Source organism: Fibroporia radiculosa, assembly GCF_000313525.1.
Source record: "Fibroporia radiculosa TFFH 294 genomic supercontigs, scaffold90402, whole genome shotgun sequence".
Lineage (NCBI taxonomy): Eukaryota > Fungi > Basidiomycota > Agaricomycetes > Polyporales > Fibroporiaceae > Fibroporia > Fibroporia radiculosa.
In genome coordinates this window covers 52,271-73,064 of record NW_012133521.1, presented here as the reverse complement: position 1 = coordinate 73,064, position 20,794 = coordinate 52,271, and the positions used below count along the sequence as shown (strand labels likewise).

The 20,794-nt window shown below is 50.8% G+C and overlaps 4 protein-coding genes across 4 annotated transcripts; 1 reads left to right on the top strand and 3 right to left on the bottom strand.

Annotated features, from left to right (window-relative positions):
- Window positions 1-219: 219 nt before the first annotated feature.
- FIBRA_08367 (uncharacterized protein) lies at window positions 220-2,976 on the bottom strand (the record flags this gene model as incomplete). The annotated part of the gene is made up of 9 exons (XM_012330011.1): window positions 220-1,178; window positions 1,234-1,730; window positions 1,783-1,865; window positions 1,917-1,995; window positions 2,043-2,197; window positions 2,247-2,338; window positions 2,388-2,707; window positions 2,758-2,828; window positions 2,881-2,976. The coding sequence occupies 9 exons, from the start codon at window positions 2,974-2,976 to the stop codon at window positions 220-222; spliced, it is 2,352 nt and encodes a 783-aa protein (XP_012185401.1).
- Window positions 2,977-3,679: 703 nt separating this feature from the next.
- On the top strand, window positions 3,680-6,097 carry FIBRA_08366 (uncharacterized protein; the record flags this gene model as incomplete). The annotated part of the gene is made up of 7 exons (XM_012330010.1): window positions 3,680-3,789; window positions 3,872-3,971; window positions 4,022-4,273; window positions 4,325-4,375; window positions 4,427-4,570; window positions 4,616-4,622; window positions 4,677-6,097. The coding sequence occupies 7 exons, from the start codon at window positions 3,680-3,682 to the stop codon at window positions 6,095-6,097; spliced, it is 2,085 nt and encodes a 694-aa protein (XP_012185400.1).
- Window positions 6,098-7,599: 1,502 nt separating this feature from the next.
- On the bottom strand, window positions 7,600-9,781 carry FIBRA_08365 (uncharacterized protein; the record flags this gene model as incomplete). The annotated part of the gene is made up of 2 exons (XM_012330009.1): window positions 7,600-7,873; window positions 9,420-9,781. 2 exons carry the CDS (start codon window positions 9,779-9,781, stop codon window positions 7,600-7,602), a joined length of 636 nt encoding a protein of 211 aa, XP_012185399.1.
- A 180-nt stretch (window positions 9,782-9,961) lies between these two features.
- FIBRA_08364 (uncharacterized protein) lies at window positions 9,962-19,963 on the bottom strand (the record flags this gene model as incomplete). The annotated part of the gene is made up of 34 exons (XM_012330008.1): window positions 9,962-10,390; window positions 10,439-10,578; window positions 10,634-11,002; window positions 11,052-11,315; window positions 11,368-11,494; window positions 11,554-11,619; window positions 11,677-11,765; window positions 11,816-11,912; window positions 12,022-12,207; window positions 12,259-13,129; window positions 13,184-14,183; window positions 14,238-14,780; window positions 14,837-15,018; window positions 15,074-15,272; window positions 15,328-15,496; window positions 15,552-15,596; window positions 15,649-15,669; window positions 15,727-15,853; window positions 15,905-16,290; window positions 16,344-16,553; window positions 16,616-16,765; window positions 16,817-16,846; window positions 16,914-17,390; window positions 17,449-17,999; window positions 18,050-18,145; window positions 18,200-18,374; window positions 18,436-18,460; window positions 18,519-18,855; window positions 18,918-19,214; window positions 19,266-19,313; window positions 19,370-19,421; window positions 19,472-19,609; window positions 19,663-19,820; window positions 19,879-19,963. The coding sequence occupies 34 exons, from the start codon at window positions 19,961-19,963 to the stop codon at window positions 9,962-9,964; spliced, it is 8,139 nt and encodes a 2,712-aa protein (XP_012185398.1).
- Window positions 19,964-20,794: the final 831 nt, after the last annotated feature.

The following is a 20,794-nucleotide window of genomic DNA, read 5'->3' as shown; positions in this document are numbered from 1 at the left end:
AAGTGAATTGATGGGCTCTTTGGTATTATTGTCTTGAGCCTCACGCAAACTCTGTCAGTTAAATGAAGACCAATCGTGAAGGATTTACTCCCGAAGGCAGGAAATCGACGTGCTCGATACGCACACAGGATATATAACATAAAATCGTACAAATGCACCACAGCACAGGTTGTGACCAAGAACAAAACGTCCCAATGCAACAAAATAGCACACGCGCATTCATGTCCTGGACAACGCTTTTCGCGCCTCTTCACTAGCCCTATGTGCTTTTGCAATTGATGGCCTGACGTTCGCCGCTCTACCGGGCCCAATATTTACCACAGATGCCGTGCGTAAAGCGGCTCTACCGCTGCCTAACGAGCCCTTCTCACTGTTTGCCGCATTCGCCGCATTGACTACAGCCATGGCGCGCAGCGTCGAACCACTCTTCCTCGGTGCGTTACGAGCTCCGGCGGTGGGTTTTGGCTGAGCTGGCGCAGATGCCGTCCTCGCAAAAGCTTCGCGATCTTGTTTCTTCAAGAACGGGCTTGGGAGGTTTTCTTCGTCCGACAAGTCGTACTCGGGTGCGGGCTTCGAAACTATAGCGTTCGTCGACTTTGCCGACGACGATGCCGATGACGCAGAGGATGGAGGACGCGAGGGCTCTTTGCTTCGCGCTGATGTGGAGGGCACAGGATCAAGCTGCGGACGCTGGGAAGACGCGCGGATCGATGGCCGACGTAATCGGGTCGGTTTGGTAGCAGGAGACGGTTGCGGAGTTTTATCATCTTCGCAGTCTTGCTGTTGTGGACGGGCATCACTACCCGCGCTCGCTCGTCGAGAAGACGAGGGTTTCGTATCTGTCTCATAGCCATCCTCCTCACCTTCTGAGTCAAAGTCAAAGATTCTAGCGAAGTTGAGGCCTATCTTGGGCGTGTCGACAAATAGCTTTGCCAGCTCCGCCGGAGTGGGAGTGGCCACCGGCTCACCGGTAGCAGTGAGAATGACGCCCTTCATGGCCGACGGAGGCGCAACATTGCCTAGCGTAGCTTTCATGGCAAGGGGTCGCGGTGTCTCGAAAACGTCAGCACTTTGGATGGGAGCGCGAACAGGTGTGCGATCCGGCGCCTCAGCAAGGCGAGCTAATGGGGCGAGGATGTTCTTCACCTCCTCTAGAGGCGTCCTTGCTGTCGCTACACCTGAGTACCAGCCATAAGCTGGATACAGCAATTACCAAATAGAACAGAGACATACCCTTCCGCTCATTTGCCTCTAATGTGACAGCCTTACGTTCCAACTCAACCTTCAGCCCGTCCAATCTTTCCTTCTCTTGTTCGATGTCCTCCACCTGCGCCCGAACCCACTCCATTCGCTCTTCAACGGCCTTCCCCATGGCCTCACGCGTCTGACTTTCCCACTCCGCCCACATTCGCGCGATTTCCTCTTCGCGCTTGCGGACGGCTTCCATGATCTCTTCCTCGCGTCTCGCCATCCTTGCTGCCACCTCCTCTTCGTGTTTCAGTACAAGTGCGCGAAGTTCCTCATCTCGGCGTGAAACAGCCTCACGGACACGTGTCTGTAACAAACCTTCCGCTGAGGCAACGAGCGTACGCAGTGACGCAATCTCCTCATCTTTTGCGGTAAGCTTGGAGTTTAGCGACGCCTCCTGTTCCGCCGCTGCAGCTTCGCGTGCAATGAGATCCCGCTCTCTCGTTTGGAGGGCTGCTTTGTGCGTCTTCACAGTGTTGAGTCTAAGAAGGCACGTCAGGCTGGATTTTTTCAGTCAAAGAGAGAGAGACATACAGCTTCTGCGTCTCCGAAACCTTGAAAGCTAATTCTAGTCGCTCATGACCGAGCAGCTGGGCCGCCGATGGGCGCAGCGCAGGCTTCGCAAGACTTCAGAAGTGAACAAAACATGGCTTGAATAATGCACATACGTTGAGATTAAGCATTGATTTGATGATATTCGTTAACGCAGGACTGTAGCCCTTGGGTAGTGGTGGGATTCTCCCATTCCTGAGGGATATGAGGAAACCCAATTTGTGTCATCAGATAGAGCATACCTGATTAAGAGACTGAGTTCCGTATGGGTTTTCGCCTCATGAAATGGTGGCTTGAGTGCACATAATTCATATATCAAGCACCCCAGGGACCATATATCAGATTTGTTGTCATAAGCCCGCTCTTGCATCAATTCTGGCGACATATAATAGGGTGTCTGCAAATGAAATTTAGAGGATCCTTATGAAACGATGGAAGTGACATACGCCAACGTAGGTATTAGCGAAGCTGGCCTGCGTGAGGGCCTTTGACAGACCAAAATCTCCGAGTTTCGCGGTGTTGCTCTCGTCCAAAAATACTATTCGCATAGGTCAGAACTAGGTGAAAGACTTTGTCAAAGGTATCACCATTGTCTGGCTTGATGTCTCGGTGAAGAACTTGCGGCCTCTTTTCTCGGCCGTCTGACTCGCAAGTCCCAGCGCTGCTTGAGCGTCCGTACCCATTAGGATGGTGACAGTAGTTCAGCGCAAGGAGAATTTGCATAAAATAGCTCCAGACTGTATCTTCGGGTATAGGTCGGCCTTGTCGTTGCGCGAGTTTGATTATGGCGGAGAGGTCCCCTCCTCCGCAGTACTCCATGAGGATGTATAACATTCCGGCGTCGCGGTCAACATATCTATCGTGATAGCGTACAATGTGTTCGTGATGAAGGTCTTTCAGAATGTTACTTCGTCTGGCTTAGCATGTGGCTACGACGTGGATATAACGAAGGCTTACACTTCGGCGACAATTTGTTTGCGATCGCGCTCTGACATGCGCTCGAAGTTGAGCTCTTTACGCGCGAATATCTATAGGCGAAACTTGAGCTGTCTGAAGAGCCTTTATGAATTACCTACTCACCAGGCCATCCGATCTCCGGCGAACTTTTCGGATGATCCCAAAGGAGCCAGTGCCGATAACGTCGAGAGATTCATAAAGGCCAAGTGGAGAGGACATGGTAGGGAGACTGAAGGAAAAGACGGGAGACAGGTGTCGCCAAGAAGGGAGTGTGGATGGACTTTGTCGTCGCGCGTTTGGGAGGAGTCGACTCTAGAAATTCCGTTTTGGACCAAATCGAACCGCGTCGAGTCAGGTGACCGTATTTCCCCGCTCCTCGGCGATCTCCGCGCTTGCCACCGGCCGGTGGCTGGATGCTCCAGCGCTAGTCAAGCGCCGATTGAGCTTGAACCAACGGAGTCAGACTTAGCCACTGGCACATTTCCGTCCTTGGACGAGATATTTTTTTGCGCTTGAATTACTTAAAGAAAGACGTGGAATATTTATTATACGCGCACTCTGCTCATCTTGGGCGGGACAATCAACACCAACCATGAGAACGTTGAGGCCTCGTGTCCACTTGTGCAACGTGCATATCCGCAGGTGAGTGCAGAGACGCTTTAGAACGAACTACGCGGTGATGTCCACACAATACAGCTTTGCCTGACAGTAGCGCTTGTCTTATCATCTTATTCGTCACCATCTTTTCGCGACCACTTTTGCTCCATCGCAGGCGTATTACGACCTACGCCTCTCGGGAAGTGACAACATATCGTCAAGGGATATACAGAAACAGATTCGATTGTCATATACCACCAACTGTCTCGGAAATTCTCTCACATATTCAACCACAACTTCCTGGCACGGGTGATAAACCTCAAGCATGAGCAAGGATAATACTTCCTCTGAGAAGCGCAAGTTTCGGTTGAGAATCAATCGGGCATCTCTGGGCAAGATCGTGGCAGAAGGGGGGATGCGGTTGACGCGCAGCAGGTAAGCGTCGGTTTCCTGCACTATGCTGTATAACAATGTCCGCGTGGGTCGCTCCCCCATCAGTATCCGCGTCTCGTCATAGGTATCTTGACCTGTTGCATCTGCCATTTGGTCGAAGTCGGTCACCGACACCTGTACCTTCTTCTAGCCAGAGTGTGTCCCTCACTGTACCAGTTCCTCATGTGAGTACCAATAAGATGTTGACATCTCATCTGTGACCTCCGATTTGCAGCACCGACCGCATTCTAGTGCATCGATACGTGATGTCAGTGCCTCTGAGGACGGAGATCCGTACGACCCTATGTACACAGAGGAAACCATTATAAAGCCGGCTGAAAGTCTGACACTGAGGGACAGTGAGGATGCGTTCGATGGCTTGCGAGTGAACGCAAACAATCGTCTCGGCGACATGCAATCGTCAAAGTTGTCTGACATGTTGAAACCGCTGAAGGCGTTCAGCTCGGTGGCTGAATCTATCGCAGAGGTATGTCATCTGACACATCGTTATTTAGTTGAGCCTGATCGCGTTTCATAGCTCGATCTCTATGCGCAACTAGCACTTGGCATCTTGGTGTGCGCGTCCGAAGTGCGACTCTCTTCGTGAAGTATGTTGCGCATAAATGACACTCTGCCACAGGCCATTCGCAACCAAGAAAAGCGTGATGGCGATGTCAAGAACCTGTGCTTGAAGATCTCAGATGTATACTCTTTGTTGACCATGAGGAAAGAACAGGCCGCAGATCGCGCCATGGGAAGGGTGTTGGTGAATCTTGTCCAACAGGTACGTGTCTGTGTTGATTTCATTGTTCGTTATACTGAGGACAAGAGTTACTGTGAGTTATATTTGCTGTGCTGTTTCTCCGATCTTTCATGTTGTCGTTGTGCAGGGTTGAGATTGTTGAAGAACATCGGTAAGGATACAGACGCGGTGATCGGGGAGTATAATGCAGCCCCAGAGGATCATGTTCAACGGTTTCGTGACCGAAACGCTCTTCAGACGACTCTATTTATGTATAGAATCGGTAAGAGCAGATCAATTTGCCTTCGAGCGTGTCGCACCCTCAACGATGACGGCGTAGCTGAAGATGTGAGCTTGAACAACATGGAATACGCGAATGGTGTCTCCCTGAACATTTCCGAGCAATGTCTTGAAGGCACTCGTACCGACATCCTCTTGGAGATCAAGCATTGGATGAGCAGTACGAAGGACGGCACCGAACAAGTCATGTGGCTATCAGGAATGGCAGGCAAGGGTAAATCGGCAATTGCGCATACGATAGCCAGTTGGGCTGAAGCTTCTGGTGTTTTGGGATCCTGTTTCTGTTTCGATCGTACACGAGAAGGGGGCCATCTATATCAGAAGATATTCACCACTATTGCACGCGACTTGGCGGACCATGATCCTCTCGTGCGTCGGGCTTTGGCAGACGTGATCCGCGACAGCAACGAGCTAAGGCACACATCGGACATGCAAAGGCAGTGGGACAAGTTGGTTGTTGGGCCGACGCGTGCTGCCTCGAAGGTAGTTGGTTCGCCCGTTCTTATCGTAATTGACGCGCTGGACGAGAGTGGTGGATGGGAAATCCGTCAAGATTTCCTTCGCACGCTCACCGGAAGGCGGGATAAGCCCTCACCTCCCACAACCGAGCTCCCCCCAAACGTTCGCATCCTCGTTACATCTCGGCCCTTGCCAGATATTCAAGATGCTTTAAAAGGGATTCCACACATCCGATACCGATCCTTGGATGATGTTCCTCAGGAATCCTCGGAGCGCGATGTCGAATGTTATATCGCTGATAAACTGAAGTCTAGAATGACCTTCCAGGGTGTTCACTTCCGGGTACTAGCTCAGAAATCGGACGGTGTCTTTGAATGGGCTCGTCTCGCGTGCTCGTATATCATGGATGATAGTTCGATGGGGCCAGACGCTACAGGCCGTTTCAATTCACTTGTGACGAGGGGATGGGCGACTGATGCAGACTTGTTGGACGATATGTATACGCTCGTCCTGCAAGTGGCGATGCAGAAGAACCGGCGGAGAAGTGCGATCTCCTTGTTTCGCTCCGTGATGGGGCAGATCATTTCTTCGTCGGAGCCACTTTCGATGGTCACGCTCTCGGCAATACGGCAGCAATATCCAAGCGAAGATACAATACAGGTCGAACCAATCATCAGATCGCTGAGTGCGCTCCTCACTAGCACCCTAGAGAATGTAGCCCCCGTCCGTCCACTTCATGCATCGTTCTACGATTTTTTGATGGATGAGACGCGAAGTGGTGAATTCCACGTCGAGACATCGGAAGCTTAACACCATTTACTCGCCGTTGCGTGTTTGCGTATCATGAAAGCTGAACTGCGATTCAACATCTGCAACTTGGAGAATTCCTACCTGCCTAATTCCGCTGTTATTGACTTGTCACGGCGCATAGAAAGATGTATTTCTTCCCAGTTGTATTACTCCTGCCGTTTTTGGATGTCTCACTCTTTAGCTTCGCCATTTGAACCATCCCTAGTGGCAGAACTTGAGCTCTTTTTCGATGAGAGGGTACTGTTTTAGCTCGAAGTCCTCAGTCTGACACAATGTCTGAGTGGTGCTGCATCATCCTTGTTCTCAATTTTATCCAGGTTCACGGTATGTTCTTCTGTGCCTCTTTTTGTGGATCGAAAAGTGATGTTTCATCATAGGGCAAGCAGAATTACACACGTACTCAAACCGCCATAATCGACACAGAACGATTTATCCAGATGTTCTCCGCGACAATGCTGCGAAGCACACCTCACTTGTATCCATCTGCATTGCCATTCACTTCAACACAATCGCATCTTTTCCGAACAAGCCGTGCCAAATTTCCACGGACACTGACTATCACTGCTGGTGGGATGGATCTGTGGCCATCAGCGGAGAAGGTGATTCATGGACATACGGGTACCGTCACTTCCATTGTACTTTCAAACGACGGCCGACGCATTGTATCTGGATCATGGGACAGCTCACTTGCTCCCTACCTTTGAAGGGTGTACAAACTTGATCGTGTCCGTTCAAGTACGATCTGGTGACCAACACATGATATCTGGCTCGATGGATGAGATAATGCGCCTGCGTAGAGCAGATATTGGCGGGGTTCCTAATTCGTTCTATATTTGTAGTGATGTTGAGGTACTGAGATACATCTCCTACAGCCCCAGAGGAGGGATATTATCCCTCGTCAAATTCTCTTTGTTATTCGACCAATTCCGCACATGCTCTTAGGGATTCGGATCGATTTTGGCGAGATTCTCCCCCGTTCACCCTCCTCCCTGGTTGGGAGGGCTGGCGTGTGGGTCCATAAGGCCGCTTTCTGTGCTACATTCCAACCCATATACTACGGCGCTCGCTGATGCATGCTCCGAAGAACATACTAGTGATTACTAAGGATGCATTACAGCTAGACCTCAGTCGATTTGCACACGGAGACTTGTGGCGTGAATGCTACGACCCAATCCAGACTCGGTGTTGACGTCATGGATCTCTCAGCGAACTCTAGACTAATGCTATGTGCTATTGTTGTGGAGTTGCACTTTGCTTTGTCGATACTTGTGGAGGCTGCTCTGTGTCTACTATAGTTTCTGTATGTCCGATATGTCATTCTTCCCCCTTTTGAGAAGTCTCCGCGTGGGCAACCGGCAATCAATTATAAATGATTTACGGAGTGCATGAAATTGTCCAAGCGATTTTTAAAAATATACTCCAAGTTTATACTCCATACCGTATGGTACATGCAGAGTGATGAGACTAATATATAGACCCGATCGTAATGGTCGGGATCTACGTTACACCTCTGAAGGTTGCTCACGAAACGCGGCAATCCTGCCGTCCGTGTGCGTGGAGCATAGGCAGCGTCGGCGATCGAATAGGCATCGCCCGACCCTCGATGCCTGGGCGAGGATCTCAGCCCACTCAAACGTCGCGACCTGCAGATTGGGCTGAAGGAAGATGAGCACATCATCCTCCGTCCACCCAGCTTGCCGCCGGACCTGTGCTTGTCGCACGGAGTCCGGTGTATACCCCTGCACCCGAGATGCCTTGCGGCGAATCCACGGTTGTCTAAGCGATCGTTGTACAAGCACATTCAACGTGTTAGCCTCCGCCCATACGCGTCGCGTCCCCGAATGGCTTCTGCTGCAAAAGTATTGCACACCGCACAACACCCCGGTATTCGAACATCTTGTGCGCTCGTTCGGATTGGCCATTTGCCTGACCGTTCTCACACGACGCCTTCATTTTCGCCTACTCAATAGTTCCTCGCATCTACGGCCGTCTCTTTCGATGATACTCTACTGTCCGCAAATGTTGACTCGAGTAGTCCGTTAAAGACAATGGCTACCAGCTCAAGGCTGCCGATTGTAAGTACGTGTCTATTCCGGATCATGGACTCTCCCCGGACAGACCTTCGGACAACTCGATGTTTCTTGCCTGGCCTTCGATTCCAAGTCAATCTCTCACCTACTAGGATTGCTTCGTGCCTCTCAAGCTCGCGCAACTCAGCTATCGTCTGATGCTGCATCTGTACACGACGACTCACCACATTCAGTGCCCCTATATGCATATGCTCACCGTCGGCACTGGTAGAGCCTTATATCAGCAACAGCTTCATGCACTCTCACCCAACTCTCTTACCACCCGCTCAACCGTAGTCCATTATCACATTCGCAAGTAGAAAGGGCTGAATCATCGAGCACTGGGAGATCCCGTACGTTGCCCATATAGCTAAAATGCGAAAACCATCAGTGCTAGGACATCTGTGAGTCCTAAGGCAACGCAGATCGCGAGGGAGCCTCCCGAGTTTTACCAACCAGCCCTCCTTCACTGGCATGCATGATGGCGCTGACGGTCTCATGTATGGGGAACGAGGAATGTTAAACAGCAAAGATAGGCAAAGTGAGTATAGGACGACTTGGGAAATGATCTGTGTACGTACCAGTCTTGCCCCGTGGGCGGTGAGGCGATCAACAATCGAAAGGTACGGATAGTGTACAACACTCTATTGCATACGATTCCTGTTCGGTCTTGCATCGTATCGTTGTGTTCGGCCATTCAACGCGCGTACCGCGACGGTGGTATGGAAGGAAAAGCCGGGATAATGGTGTGCGCTGTCGAACTCGCAAGGCTATTATCTGAATGCGTTTTTTGAGGAGTCGTGAGATGCTATCGACTACACGGAGAAGTCAAAGCGGTGTTGTAGGCCAAATACGTTCCATGTCGTCACGATGCGCATAGCTAATAGCGCGTACTGCTGGAGGCGGCTATACACACTGCGCAATCCGGACGAATTTTGAAGCTCGTACTAGTATATGAGACGGCCAGTGCGACTCGATCCCGAATGCATGGTGTGCCGCGCAAATGCACCACAGTACTACGATCGCCCGCACCCTGCGTGCGCTCACCTCCCACCTTTGCATCCTGTTCGAGTACGTAGAATTCAGTACGTTCCGCTACTTGGAAGCGATCGTGGTTATGCTGGCATGCAGTGGGAACGGCTCGCGTTGGACTGACTACAGTAGCAACCTGCCAGTGACTTGAGCGGCAGAAGGCAAGCGGGGAGTGCCGAGCGCCGATGTTAATGGAATGGTGAGCTTTGGTGGCGACGTACGGTCCATCGACACGCGGGAAGAATGTGGCCACACGCGGCCGTACGTCGCCTTTGATTTTGTATTCTCTGCGGCGGTGCCAGGTGGACAAGATGACGCGGTCGGCTGGTTGGAAGGTAGGGGCCAGTCTACGGTGGAGGTTGGCAAAGTGAGGCTGGTGCAACTTGGCCTCAAGTTCGAGGAGGTGATCCCGAGCATCGGCTAGATCGGAGGTGAAGGTACGGAGGACGTGGTCAGCAATTTGCTGTGGAGTGCGCAGCGTGGGGGTGGACTGAGTCAGAATCATGAGTGGGATGAGACGGGGCGCGCGGCCAAAACAAAGTTGGAAATTTGACAAGTCGATGGATTCATTGAAGAAGGACATGATGTCGGAACGCACTCGAGGCACTGGCAGCGCGCGCACCTAATGCCGAGTCCTTTCCATGGCCGTCTGAAGCCCCCCTCATGGCTTCTCCCTCGAAATTACGCGAAGTAGTGTTGTTATTGCAGAGCATACGGGGATAATAAAAGGCAGTACAGACGGATTACATTACACCAGAACAGCTCAAAGCGATGACACTAACACTTGTTCGAGAAGCTGAGGGAGCCCAGACTGGGGGTGGAGAACCCCGAAGTGCGTCCCCGGGAGCGTGTACAACTCCGCATCTGGGGCACGTAGATCTACATCGAAAGCGGGAGAGAGGCCTTCCGACATGGATTGACGACGAAGGCCATCTTCCGCAACGATAACGACCGTTCTCGTAGCAGGCCACGGCTTTTCAATCACCCCAGCTTGCTTCTGCTGCATTGCCGTGATACAAGCACGAGCTGCCATGAACACATGTGCGACATATGCACGACCGAACTGCGACACAAATTTGCCGCTGGCACCGCCCTGTGCAACTTGCTTGAAGTGGTCCTCGAACATGGTGGTAAGTTCCTCGCCGCTATCCAGCGTCCCGCTGGTGGCAAGATCACGGATAAGGGTCATGATCTGTGGCAAAGTCAACTATCGAACAAGCGCATTCGCTGGGCGACGTACTTCGTCTCGCATGTTGCTCAAATTGAGTTTCTTGCCGAAGTTCTGGAAAATGGCTGGCGAACCGTCGATCATGATGAGCAGCTCGACCGTCTCCCCTTCCTCCTGCAGCAATTGCGCGATCACAAGAGCCACAAAGGTGCCTACAAGATGGTATTCTGTGTCAGCCGGGTAGATGTAAGATTGATGTCTACGTACCGAATGAGAAACCTCCGAGACGGTAGGGACCTTTGGGTTGCTTCTCTCGAATTTTCTCCATGTAGAATTTGCACAGTCTGTCGAGGGTTCCGGTAATGGGCGCATCCGGTGTGTCTTGAACACCATAAACAGGACAGGTCATCATTTCTGCCGTTTTCAGCATGACGAGAACGCCGCCGCCAGCACCATGTATGATGAACAAAGGATGTCCGTCCGTGACGTTGTTCAATCGAACAATCGTCTTGTCCATATCAGCATGATGAGCACCTTCGGCTCCCTGCACATCGAGCGAGTCCTTGTGAGCGGTCCCCATAGCCGCAGAAGATGAGTCGACTGTCAACTCCTCTTGTAAGGCCATCAGTCGTTGGACTATAAACACATCAGAATATGCTACAAGGTCACAACAAGAGGAACGCACCAGTCATACTGTTTCCGAGAAGCTGGAGCTGAGTTACGGAGACGTTGAAGTCAGTTTTGAGCATCCCGCTCAATCGAACTGAGGTCAGCGAGTCAAGGCCATAACTTGCAAGCGGGACGTTGTCTGCAATTTCTTTCACGTCAAGGGCAAGTACCGACGCGCACGCCGCTCGAATGGACCATTCTTCAGTCGCCAGTGCGACTTGAACACTTTGCTTGGTCAATAAATGTCGAAGGGATGACAAATGATATTCGGGTATGCCAACTGCGTCGATTGGTGATGAGCCAAGCACGAGAGGAAGGAAAGTCGGACGCACGCTGCATGATCTCACTCCAGTCGGAGGGAGGAATATAGACCGTGTTGTAGGCGTCAGAGTTCAGCGTCCAGATGGCATTCACGCAGTGTTGCGCAACAAGGTAGCCAGTCATTCCAAGGGATTTGTACTGGAGATGGACATCGAACTCGTCATTGTGATACAGGGAGAGAACAAACAAAAACTTACTTTGTCCAGGGCCGCATTGCGTGCGTCACCTGGAGGCAGGCTTCGGACAAACACACCTCCATCGGTCTGTGCGTTGTGTCCCGTTCATCAATATTTATCAAGGGAAGCTTCATCAGGACTCACGATAGGGGGTACTGTGATGGCGACGGTGTTAGGAAGCGTTGCCGCCATAGTCTCCATGTATGTCTGGGCAGCTGAATAGTTTGCCTGGCCTGATATTCTATATTAGGGTTGAGTCCAATAGTGATGTATATTTACTCACCCGGCGAGCCACACACGGTAGCCATAGAACTTGTGAGGACAAGGAAGTCCAACGACTGAGGGTTGACCGCTTGCAGGAAAACTTCGATTCCCTTGATCTTGACGTCATAAACTAAGGCTCGAGTGAGTATGAGGAATCAAGGTAAAAAAAAAAATAGCCGACTTGCCAGTTTTCCAGTCTTCCTCCGTCTTCAAGTTCGAAAATACCTGGTCGTTAAGCTTGACCGCTAGATAGAATACCCCGGCGACTGGACGCTCCAGGTTCCTGAACAACTCCTTGGTTTTCTCCGCGTCAAGAACGTCTACCGCCCGAAGATCAACTGTTACCCCAGGCATTCCTCGAAGATAGTTGACAATCTTTCTTTCGCGTACGAGTTGCGCAGTTGCGATTCCCTGACGAAAATATATTTCAGAGGCCGCTAGCAACATGGACACACACTATACCTTTTCCCCAGATCTTGAAGTTAGAACCAGATGTTTGGCCCCATTTTCCACCAGGCATCGTGCAATGTTGACACCCAGTCCGCCAATACCGCCCAAAATTACATAAGATGCCCGAGGATTGAAAATAGCAGTTCCTTTGAGCATTCCGCCTTTCAACACGGGAAGTTCTGGGGAAATTGCCCGAAGGTCAACCAGAGCAACACGGTCTAGTGTTGAATTGTGCTCTTGGACGTCGGCGTTCATGAGTTGTGGCAGGCTGTAGATGTCTATGGATGGAGTTAGGGTAGCAAGAAGAGCAGCTGCAAAGACTTTGTCGGCGCGATCAAGGTCATTAGCAGCCTCTAGAACAACATGCTCCTCAACCGAGACATAACAGCGGCCGGGAGGAAGAGACACAGGTAGCTTTCCTCCAATTTGAACAAATCTGCCTCTAGGAGAAAGCATAGAAAGTGTTTGCTTCGCCACGTCAACGTCCTCGTCGAAATTGAATACGACATCCACGCCTTGTGGGGCCCAAGCGCGAACATGAGATGACCAAGCATAGTACTTGGAAGATGAAGACGGAGACAGCGCGTTGAAGGTGTTGGTAGAAGATGTTGCATCACTGACGGTGACAACAACGTCGAAGGAGTTGGTACTCAAGTAGGCGTATGTCGCGAGCGCAGCAGGTGAACAATGGCCAGCGTGAAGGAGGATCTTGGTATTCTTCGAAGAGCTGCCAACAATATCGACGACGATCAACGATAGGAACATAAGCTTTCCCACTAAAGCGGCGGCCATGGCTGTTTCCATGTCTTGAGGAACAAATGCAAGCTTTGAGCGATCGCAGACGATGGTACTCCCGGGGTCAGACAAAGCAACGCCGTATACCCTATGCGAGCCCATGCGTCAGAAATAAATTCCCGTAGGATTGAGATCACATTACCTGCGCCCGATGATATTCTCTTCTAGTACACCAGAGCCGACGGCTGTCACAACTCCAGCAAATTCGGTCCATCCAGACATAGCCGGAGACAATCCAATGTAGTGAACTGATACTTCGGCATCATTCAATCCAAGCTCAGCTGGATACGCTCGCCAGACATCGGGGCCTCGGAATTGAACCGGGTTAGAACCCCGAAGTTCCTTGCGAGAGGCGGGAGAGGCCTTCACCAGACGCGGCACGTGCATCTTTCCGTCCTGGTCAATCATCACTTCGGAGTCTATCCAAGGCAACGGTAGAAGCTGTGCGTGTACATAAGCCTCTTGCGCTGCCACCGTCCACGAATCGGGAAAGAGAGCGAGATAAATCTTCCATGTCGGGTATTCCTGACGGAGCGTTCTTACTAACCCAACCGCGGCTGCATCACTCGGGGACGTAGTGGTGTAAAGCCAGAAGAGGTACGGGTACGTTGGATCCAATGAGGAAATGAAGTCGACGAGTGCAACTTCCCCTCCATTGGTGAAGTGTCGGAGCACTACATGAGTGCTACCAGCGTGTGTTGAGGCGGGCTCTGAATCCTCTTTCCTGCTCCAACTGAAGAGCGCCGCGGCATCTTCAGCCTTTTCGTCGCTGTGCAGTTGTTTAACAGGAGCAGGCAAAACCTCGATTGAGTAAGGAGGTAGAGCTATAGCTATTTGGTCGTTTTCCTGCGTTTGAGCGACTAACAATGGTGAGTTAGAAAGGGGGGAGCTGCGCTTGCTGGAATCGAGACTGGGTGTCGCAGAAGATGAGATACTGGGAGGGAGCGAGATAGAGAGCTGACTGATGAAAGTCATATGGGACACTGCGCCACCGTCCGAAGTGAAGAGAAGAGTATCTGAGAATCCAACCTCCGCTAGAGCATCTCTCCATTGCGACGGAGTTAATGTGCAGTGAGCAGACCCAATGCGGTCATCCACGACACCAAACCACTCCTGGAACGATCCGAAGATGAAATCCATCCCTGTTCACAAAATATCAATTTCTGAAGTAGCTAAGACAGAAGAAGGAAACTTACAAATTGTGCCTATCGCTTTCGATGCGAAACAGCCACCGTCCAGCTCCAAGATAGCAAGGTGACCTCCAGGACAGAGAAGGTGTCTGAGTTTCGTCAAAGTCGCATGAATGTCAGGAGTAGCATGCAGAACATCAAAGCCGACAACGATGTCGAAACTGCAGGGATCAAGGTTCTGTTCACTGATCGCGACGTTGAGATCAAAGGCTTTGGCCATAATCGTCGGCCAAGGGGACTTCGCTGTCGCCTCATGTGCGAGCGAAATACTGACATCTGTGCAGACGTAGTCAACGTAGCAGCCTTCAGGCAGGGCAGCTGCCAAAAGAGCTTCCCCAAGCAGTGCGGTCAACCTTCCGGTTCCTGCTCCAACTTCAAGGACTCGGACTACCTGCTTCCCAGAATGGAGTGCTTCTGTGACAAGGCTGATGAAATGCGATGTGGTTTCATCAAATACAGAACCAATGAAAGGCGGATGCTCGTAGATCTGGCTCATGACATCATCACTGAAAAGCAACTCAACTGCAGCAGTCGACGAGACCATGATGTCTATAGAGGAACTAGCATGAGATAAATTTATAGAAAGACAGATGAAACTGGCCAACCTTTTTGCCCGGCTCCAACTCTCCGAGTGAGCTCAAATAATGATTTATATTTTTCTTGCAGTTGAACAGGGACTAAGGCAGCATCAGCGCTATTCCCGTCCAACTTTGCAGCCAGCGCATTTGCCCAAGCCAAGTAACGCTTGCGATCAGGTGAGGTAGGAACGAAGTCGTGAGGTAGAGCACTGTATGCCATTATCAGCTGCCGATATTATCAGAAACAACAGCTAGACGACGAACGTTATTGTCTTCTTAGTAAACTGCATTGCCAGCTGATCCAGAATGCGCAATAACTCTATGGCGTCGGAATGTGGTGGCGGGCCTGGAAGAACAATTGAGCTTTCGAGGTGAGACTGTGGTAAGTCTCGAGGCTGCCATAACATCTTGAAGTGTTCGCTAGGCCACTGATCATCACGCTGGACCAACGCAAAGCGGAACCCTTATCACGAAACATTATTCATACGAAAGCACAAACGAAAAGACAGACCACATACCTTCCACCGTGAATATGACCGACTGATCTTCACCCAAAATGTAACAGTTCACTAGGCAGTGGTAAGGCGACCACTCTTGTAGGACGGTATAAGCTATAAATTCTTCCGGCAAGACCAGCGGAGCGGTACTGCCATCATTGCGGAAGATACGGCGAACAGAGTGCGGCAGCTGTAGGTCAATATAAATGATTTGGGTGGGAAGGCTCATTAAAATTAAAATTTACCTGTAGTTGTCCGTGCTTGGCACCAAGATGCAGTTTATCACCAATCTGAACGCACAGTTTGAGTATGTATGCTTTGATGAAGAGAGGTCTCACGCACCAGGTTCCATGGAAAAATTGTCTAGTGACAGTCCAGTGGAAATTAGAACGACAATTATGTGTGAGGTGTCATACATACCTGGAAGATAGCATCTAAAAGGGCAGGATGGAAGGCGAAGTCTGTACGATTCAAGCCATCTACGTGGCCCTTGATATATGTCAGAACTTCCTTTTCATTGCACGACGCTTTCAGGATACGTGTGAACCTGTTGAAAGGATCAGACAGACTCTGTTACGGCTATAGGACGGGACCATACTCAGGACCAAATTGCGCCAGATCCTTCAAGTGATCGTAGAGGATGTCGCGACCAAATGTGTAGGGGCAGCGAGACAGTACCTCCTCAAGATCGACTTGTGTGATCGCATCTGACTGCAATTCAGGACGACCATAACCCAACTTTCCATAAGAGTGGAGAGTATCGAAAGAAGGACCTGTCCTCGTCCATTCTTTGTCCCCTTGCGGATTTCCCACCTGAGACGACGACTTCACCCACCAAGAGTTTCCTTCCCGGGAAACTTCCAATGTCCCAGGTGGTCCTGACTCATCCAAGACATACATGGCCTCGAATCGGCAGTCGTACAATTGAGTGACACCCGGGAACTCCATGGCCATTTCTAGGTAGGCAGCCGCGGGAATGAGATTCTGCATCAGGAAACATAAGTTAGTAGAAACAGCTCGTGGACAAATTTGCCTACGGTATGATCAATAACATGCTGGCCCATCCACGGTTCAGGAATGATCGGGCTGACGCGAAGCCGAACCGAATTCAAAGGCCGTTGCGGGGGTAATTGTTTGCGAATGTATGATGGCTCATCCTTGCCGAGGCGCCAGAATTTAGGTTGGAATGGATATGAAGGACCCTCGATATTTGCATCTGGGCATCCAGTAAGTTCCGAGAAGTTGATCTGTAACCAGTACAGAACAGTGTTAAAGCCAGCTAATCTTGCGAGATACATAAGCAGCCGACCTTATTAACACCGACCAATAGCAAACGCCCCAAAACTTCTAGCAGTGTGCGCACTTCGATCAGGGCACTCGATCCAGGTTTTATATGGCGAGCAGACGGTGGACGTTTGCTGCAGGCGAGAGCATCAAATGCACCCATTTGCTTAATATACTGTGCTCATCATTGAGTTAGGCATTCGGAGGAATATATAAAGTTGATCACTTGCCTGAGATAGAACGGGATGAGGGGAAACTTCGACAAATGTAGTTGATTCGCCGAGTCCCTCAATTATTTTTGGGATCGCTGAAGAGAAAAGCACAGGTTGGCGCAAGTTGTTCCACAAATAATCAGGCGTATACGAGTCTGTTTTGAACTCGGCGGTGACTGTGGACATCGTCCGAATCTTGGGTACATGGGGACCGGGATACTCCGCGAAAATAGCAGCTAGGTCTCGGCGATATTGCGACTCGCAGGGATCGACGAAGGGAGAGTGGACGGCGGTATTGATGCGAAGTTTGCGCGCGACGACATCGCTCACCCATCTCTCTATGAAACTTGCGAACACCTCTAAATGTTTCTCTGAACCGGATACACCTATATCTGTGGGGCTGTTGAATGACGCGAGGAACAGCTGTCCACTCGCCGAATCGACATCCAGCCCAGCCAGCGTAATCGCCGTTTCTGCATGATCGCGTACTTTGTCTGCGTCACAACCAGAAACAGCCACCATACCGCCCCCGGTGTTGTCCACCGTGGAAAGAGCCTTTCCACGAGCAATCGCTATCTTAACGGCCATCTGGGCGACGAGAAAATGACGTTAGTCTCGTATGAAACACGCCGAGTAGCGTACATACGCTACGTGGCACTGCGCCTGAGGCATACAAGACGGCTGTCTCTCCAACCGAGTGTCCAACAATTGTATCTGGCTTCAGATTTAAAGAAGTCAAGAGATCGAATAGCGCAATCTGGAAGAATGTGAGAGAAATGGAGGTGATATCGGAAGGCCATATCAAGCTAGCGGCCAATCCAGAATCCTTGGGTGCATCGGTCTTGAACAGACCTGTCGTCTCGATGAAAGACTCTCCTGTGTACTCGGTATGCACCTTATCGCAGTCATTGATACTATCGCGGAAAGTTTTGAAAGTGCTATATAGCTCCCGGCCTTGCTTCCAGTGTTGCGGACCCTGACCCGAGAAACAAAAGACGAGAGGATGAGGACGTTTGGGAACGAGAACTGGTTCAGGAAATGTTGCCGACTCGATAGATTCAGCGATTGAAAAGGACCTCCATGGGAGTTGGCGTGCACGGTTTCCCAAGTGCTCGCACAAGGCAAGAGGGTCAACTTCAGCGCACTCTTCCTTGTATTTTTCGCTGAGAGTCACACATCCCTTCAGGGACAGAGCACCTGAATCGACGTCTCGGTAAGTTAACAAGGTGATATCGTTGGATGCTTACCAACAGCAAAGAGGTACAGTGGCTCTTGCAAGGTAATATGACCAGGTAAAGTAGGCCGCGGTTCGTGTTCACGTAGAACAGTATGGCCGCCGGCACCTAGAGAGCACATAATTTTGAGATTTTAAGAAGAGGTGAGGGCGCTGCACGAACCTCCAAACCCATAGCTAGATACAGATGCAATTCGACCGAGTTGGGGATTTCCGGGTACAAAATCCTCGACAGACACGGGAACACGTAGCTTGAACTTCTCAAAATCAATTCGGGACGACGGCTTCTTGAAGTAGCCATTAGGCAGGACTTGCTTCCTTTCCAACATCATGGCGACCTGAAAGGAAGGATATTATTACCACCGAGAGACGATTCAATGTTTTCTGGGAATTGCCAACCTTCACTAAAGACGTCATATATGCGCTTCATACAGGGAAGAAATGAGCGAAAAAGACTTCATCAAAGGTGTGAGGGCACTCACCCCAGTTCACCATGACCAACATTACTCTTCACGGATCCAATGAGGATCTCTCTGGAGTCCCTCTTCGCAGCAAAGACGGCACCGGCATTGTTCGCTTCTGTCGAATCACCAACAAGCGTACCTGTGCCATGGAGCTCGACGAAATCAGCTTGATGAGGCTCAAGACCAGCGTCTCGATATGCAAGCCGAATCGCCAAAGCCTGCGCCTCGGGACTCGGGGTCGTGAGGGAGCCCATGATGGAACCGCATGAAGTCAGGGCCGTACCAACAAGCGTCGCGTGGATGCGGTTGTGATCTTTGACGGCGAGATCGTGGCGCTTGATAACAACTGCGCTGGCTGAGAAATATGTCGACATCACATGGCTGTGCAGAGTGTGTGTGTGGTGATATACGACGTACCGACATCAGCACGCGCATACCCATTACCATCTTCGTCAAAGGACTTGGATATGCCATCGGGGCTGAGCACACCCAACTGACTGAATGCCACGTAGTCAAGTGCGCTTTGGATGATGTTGACACCGGCTACCACAGCTTGGTCACATTCACCGTTGCGGACGGCTTGGACAGCAACATGCATCGCTGTCAGCGCGGACGAGCATGCAGTGTCTATGGGCATGGATGGACCGAGTAGATCAAACACGTAGTTCAGTCTGTTCGCAGCGATTGAGTTAGTGGTTCCCGTCATATAATACGCTGAATTTGCTCGAGATTAGAAGGCGCTAAAACGAATGACAAGGGACGTACGTCCTGCTTGTGCTATGTCCATTTCAAATACAGCGCCCTCAGCAGATGCTGCGCCCAATCGATCAATCTAACTGTATAAAAATATCGACGAACAAGGATCTTACCGGAGCCAACGTATACACCAGTGCTTGTAGCACGATAGTCGATTCCGCTGCGCTGCAACGCCGTGAATGCTTGATGGAGCCTGAGTAAGCAATGAATTAGACATGGAGCGGGACTTCAAGTTTGCTTTTAGTCACGTACAGAAGCATTTGAGAGTTAGATATTTGTTGGCTTTCCACAGGAGTAATGCCGAACTCTTGAGGATCAGCATAACTAATGTTAGGAATAAACCCCCCCTTGGTCTATTGCACATATATCAGCGATGGTGCGCTAGCCAAGAAAAGTGACAACTTACGGTGGAGATCTTTCCCGGCCCAGTGCCATGAAAAGCTTCGGCGTTCCATCTATCTCCAGGAGCGGTAATAATGGCGGATCCTCGGTTTTGGAGGAAAGTATAAAATTCCTCAGTATCAAGACCATAGTCAACACCACCAGGTGCATTGATCGACATGCCTGTTAAAGACGAAAATGTCATCGAATGCAACACAGAGATAGCTTCGAGCGCACTCACCGACGATAGCTACGGCGTGAGGGTCCGGATTTGTGTAGCTAGGGATATCGCGAGCGACATTCTCTAGAGGTTGCTTGTGCATCATTGTGATAATAGAAAACTGGTGTCAGGGACGGACGCACAGTGCACAGAGAGCCAACTTGGATGGTTTATAAGTGGTGATCGAACGCGCAGACCAATACAACTGAGGATTTCTGTCGTCAGGGTTTTCAAATCCCCAAACAGCGCAAGCGTGCAACACGCATTTCAAAAAGTACAGCTAGAGCAGAGGATGGACCATGGATAAGCTGCCGAAAGCTCGGCTTTGCTATGTTCGGGGACAAATGCACCGGCAGGATGGGATGGGAGGCAGACATGATGGTGGCGTACCTGTTGCCTGGAGCAGAGGCGTAGAGCGACAGTGCTCCAACCATATCAGTGCGCTACTGGCGGTACTCGGCGAGCTTGGATGCACACTCTCCGAGTTGAGCACGGAGCACTGAACCTCGATTAAGCCGCCGTCCCGACCTGGCTCCTCTGCCTTTTCGGCGTTGGAGCTCTACATTTGGCCCTCGCCCGAGATCAACATGTATGGAGACATCAATTCTTGTCAGTGGCTAAGGGAATGTATCGCGCGCTGCCCCAGAGGCGTCTTGGGGAGAGCGACCGGCGTGGTGTCAGCGTTGATGGACGAGCGCACGTATCTAGGACTAGCCATCATTTGAAGGCAGCTGAAAAGTGTGCAGAGCCTTCGGGAGCAAGATATTAAGTTCGTTCTAATTTATTTCAATGATTGGGCTGATGTTCCAGCGGTGAAAGTGTCGTCTTCTAACTCACCGCAACTTGGGGCTCTGCCAGTGACCGAGCGCAAGACAGGAAAAAGACCTATCATAGGCGCCCCGGAAGCTTCGGGTCTGACAAAATATCAGATGTGGAA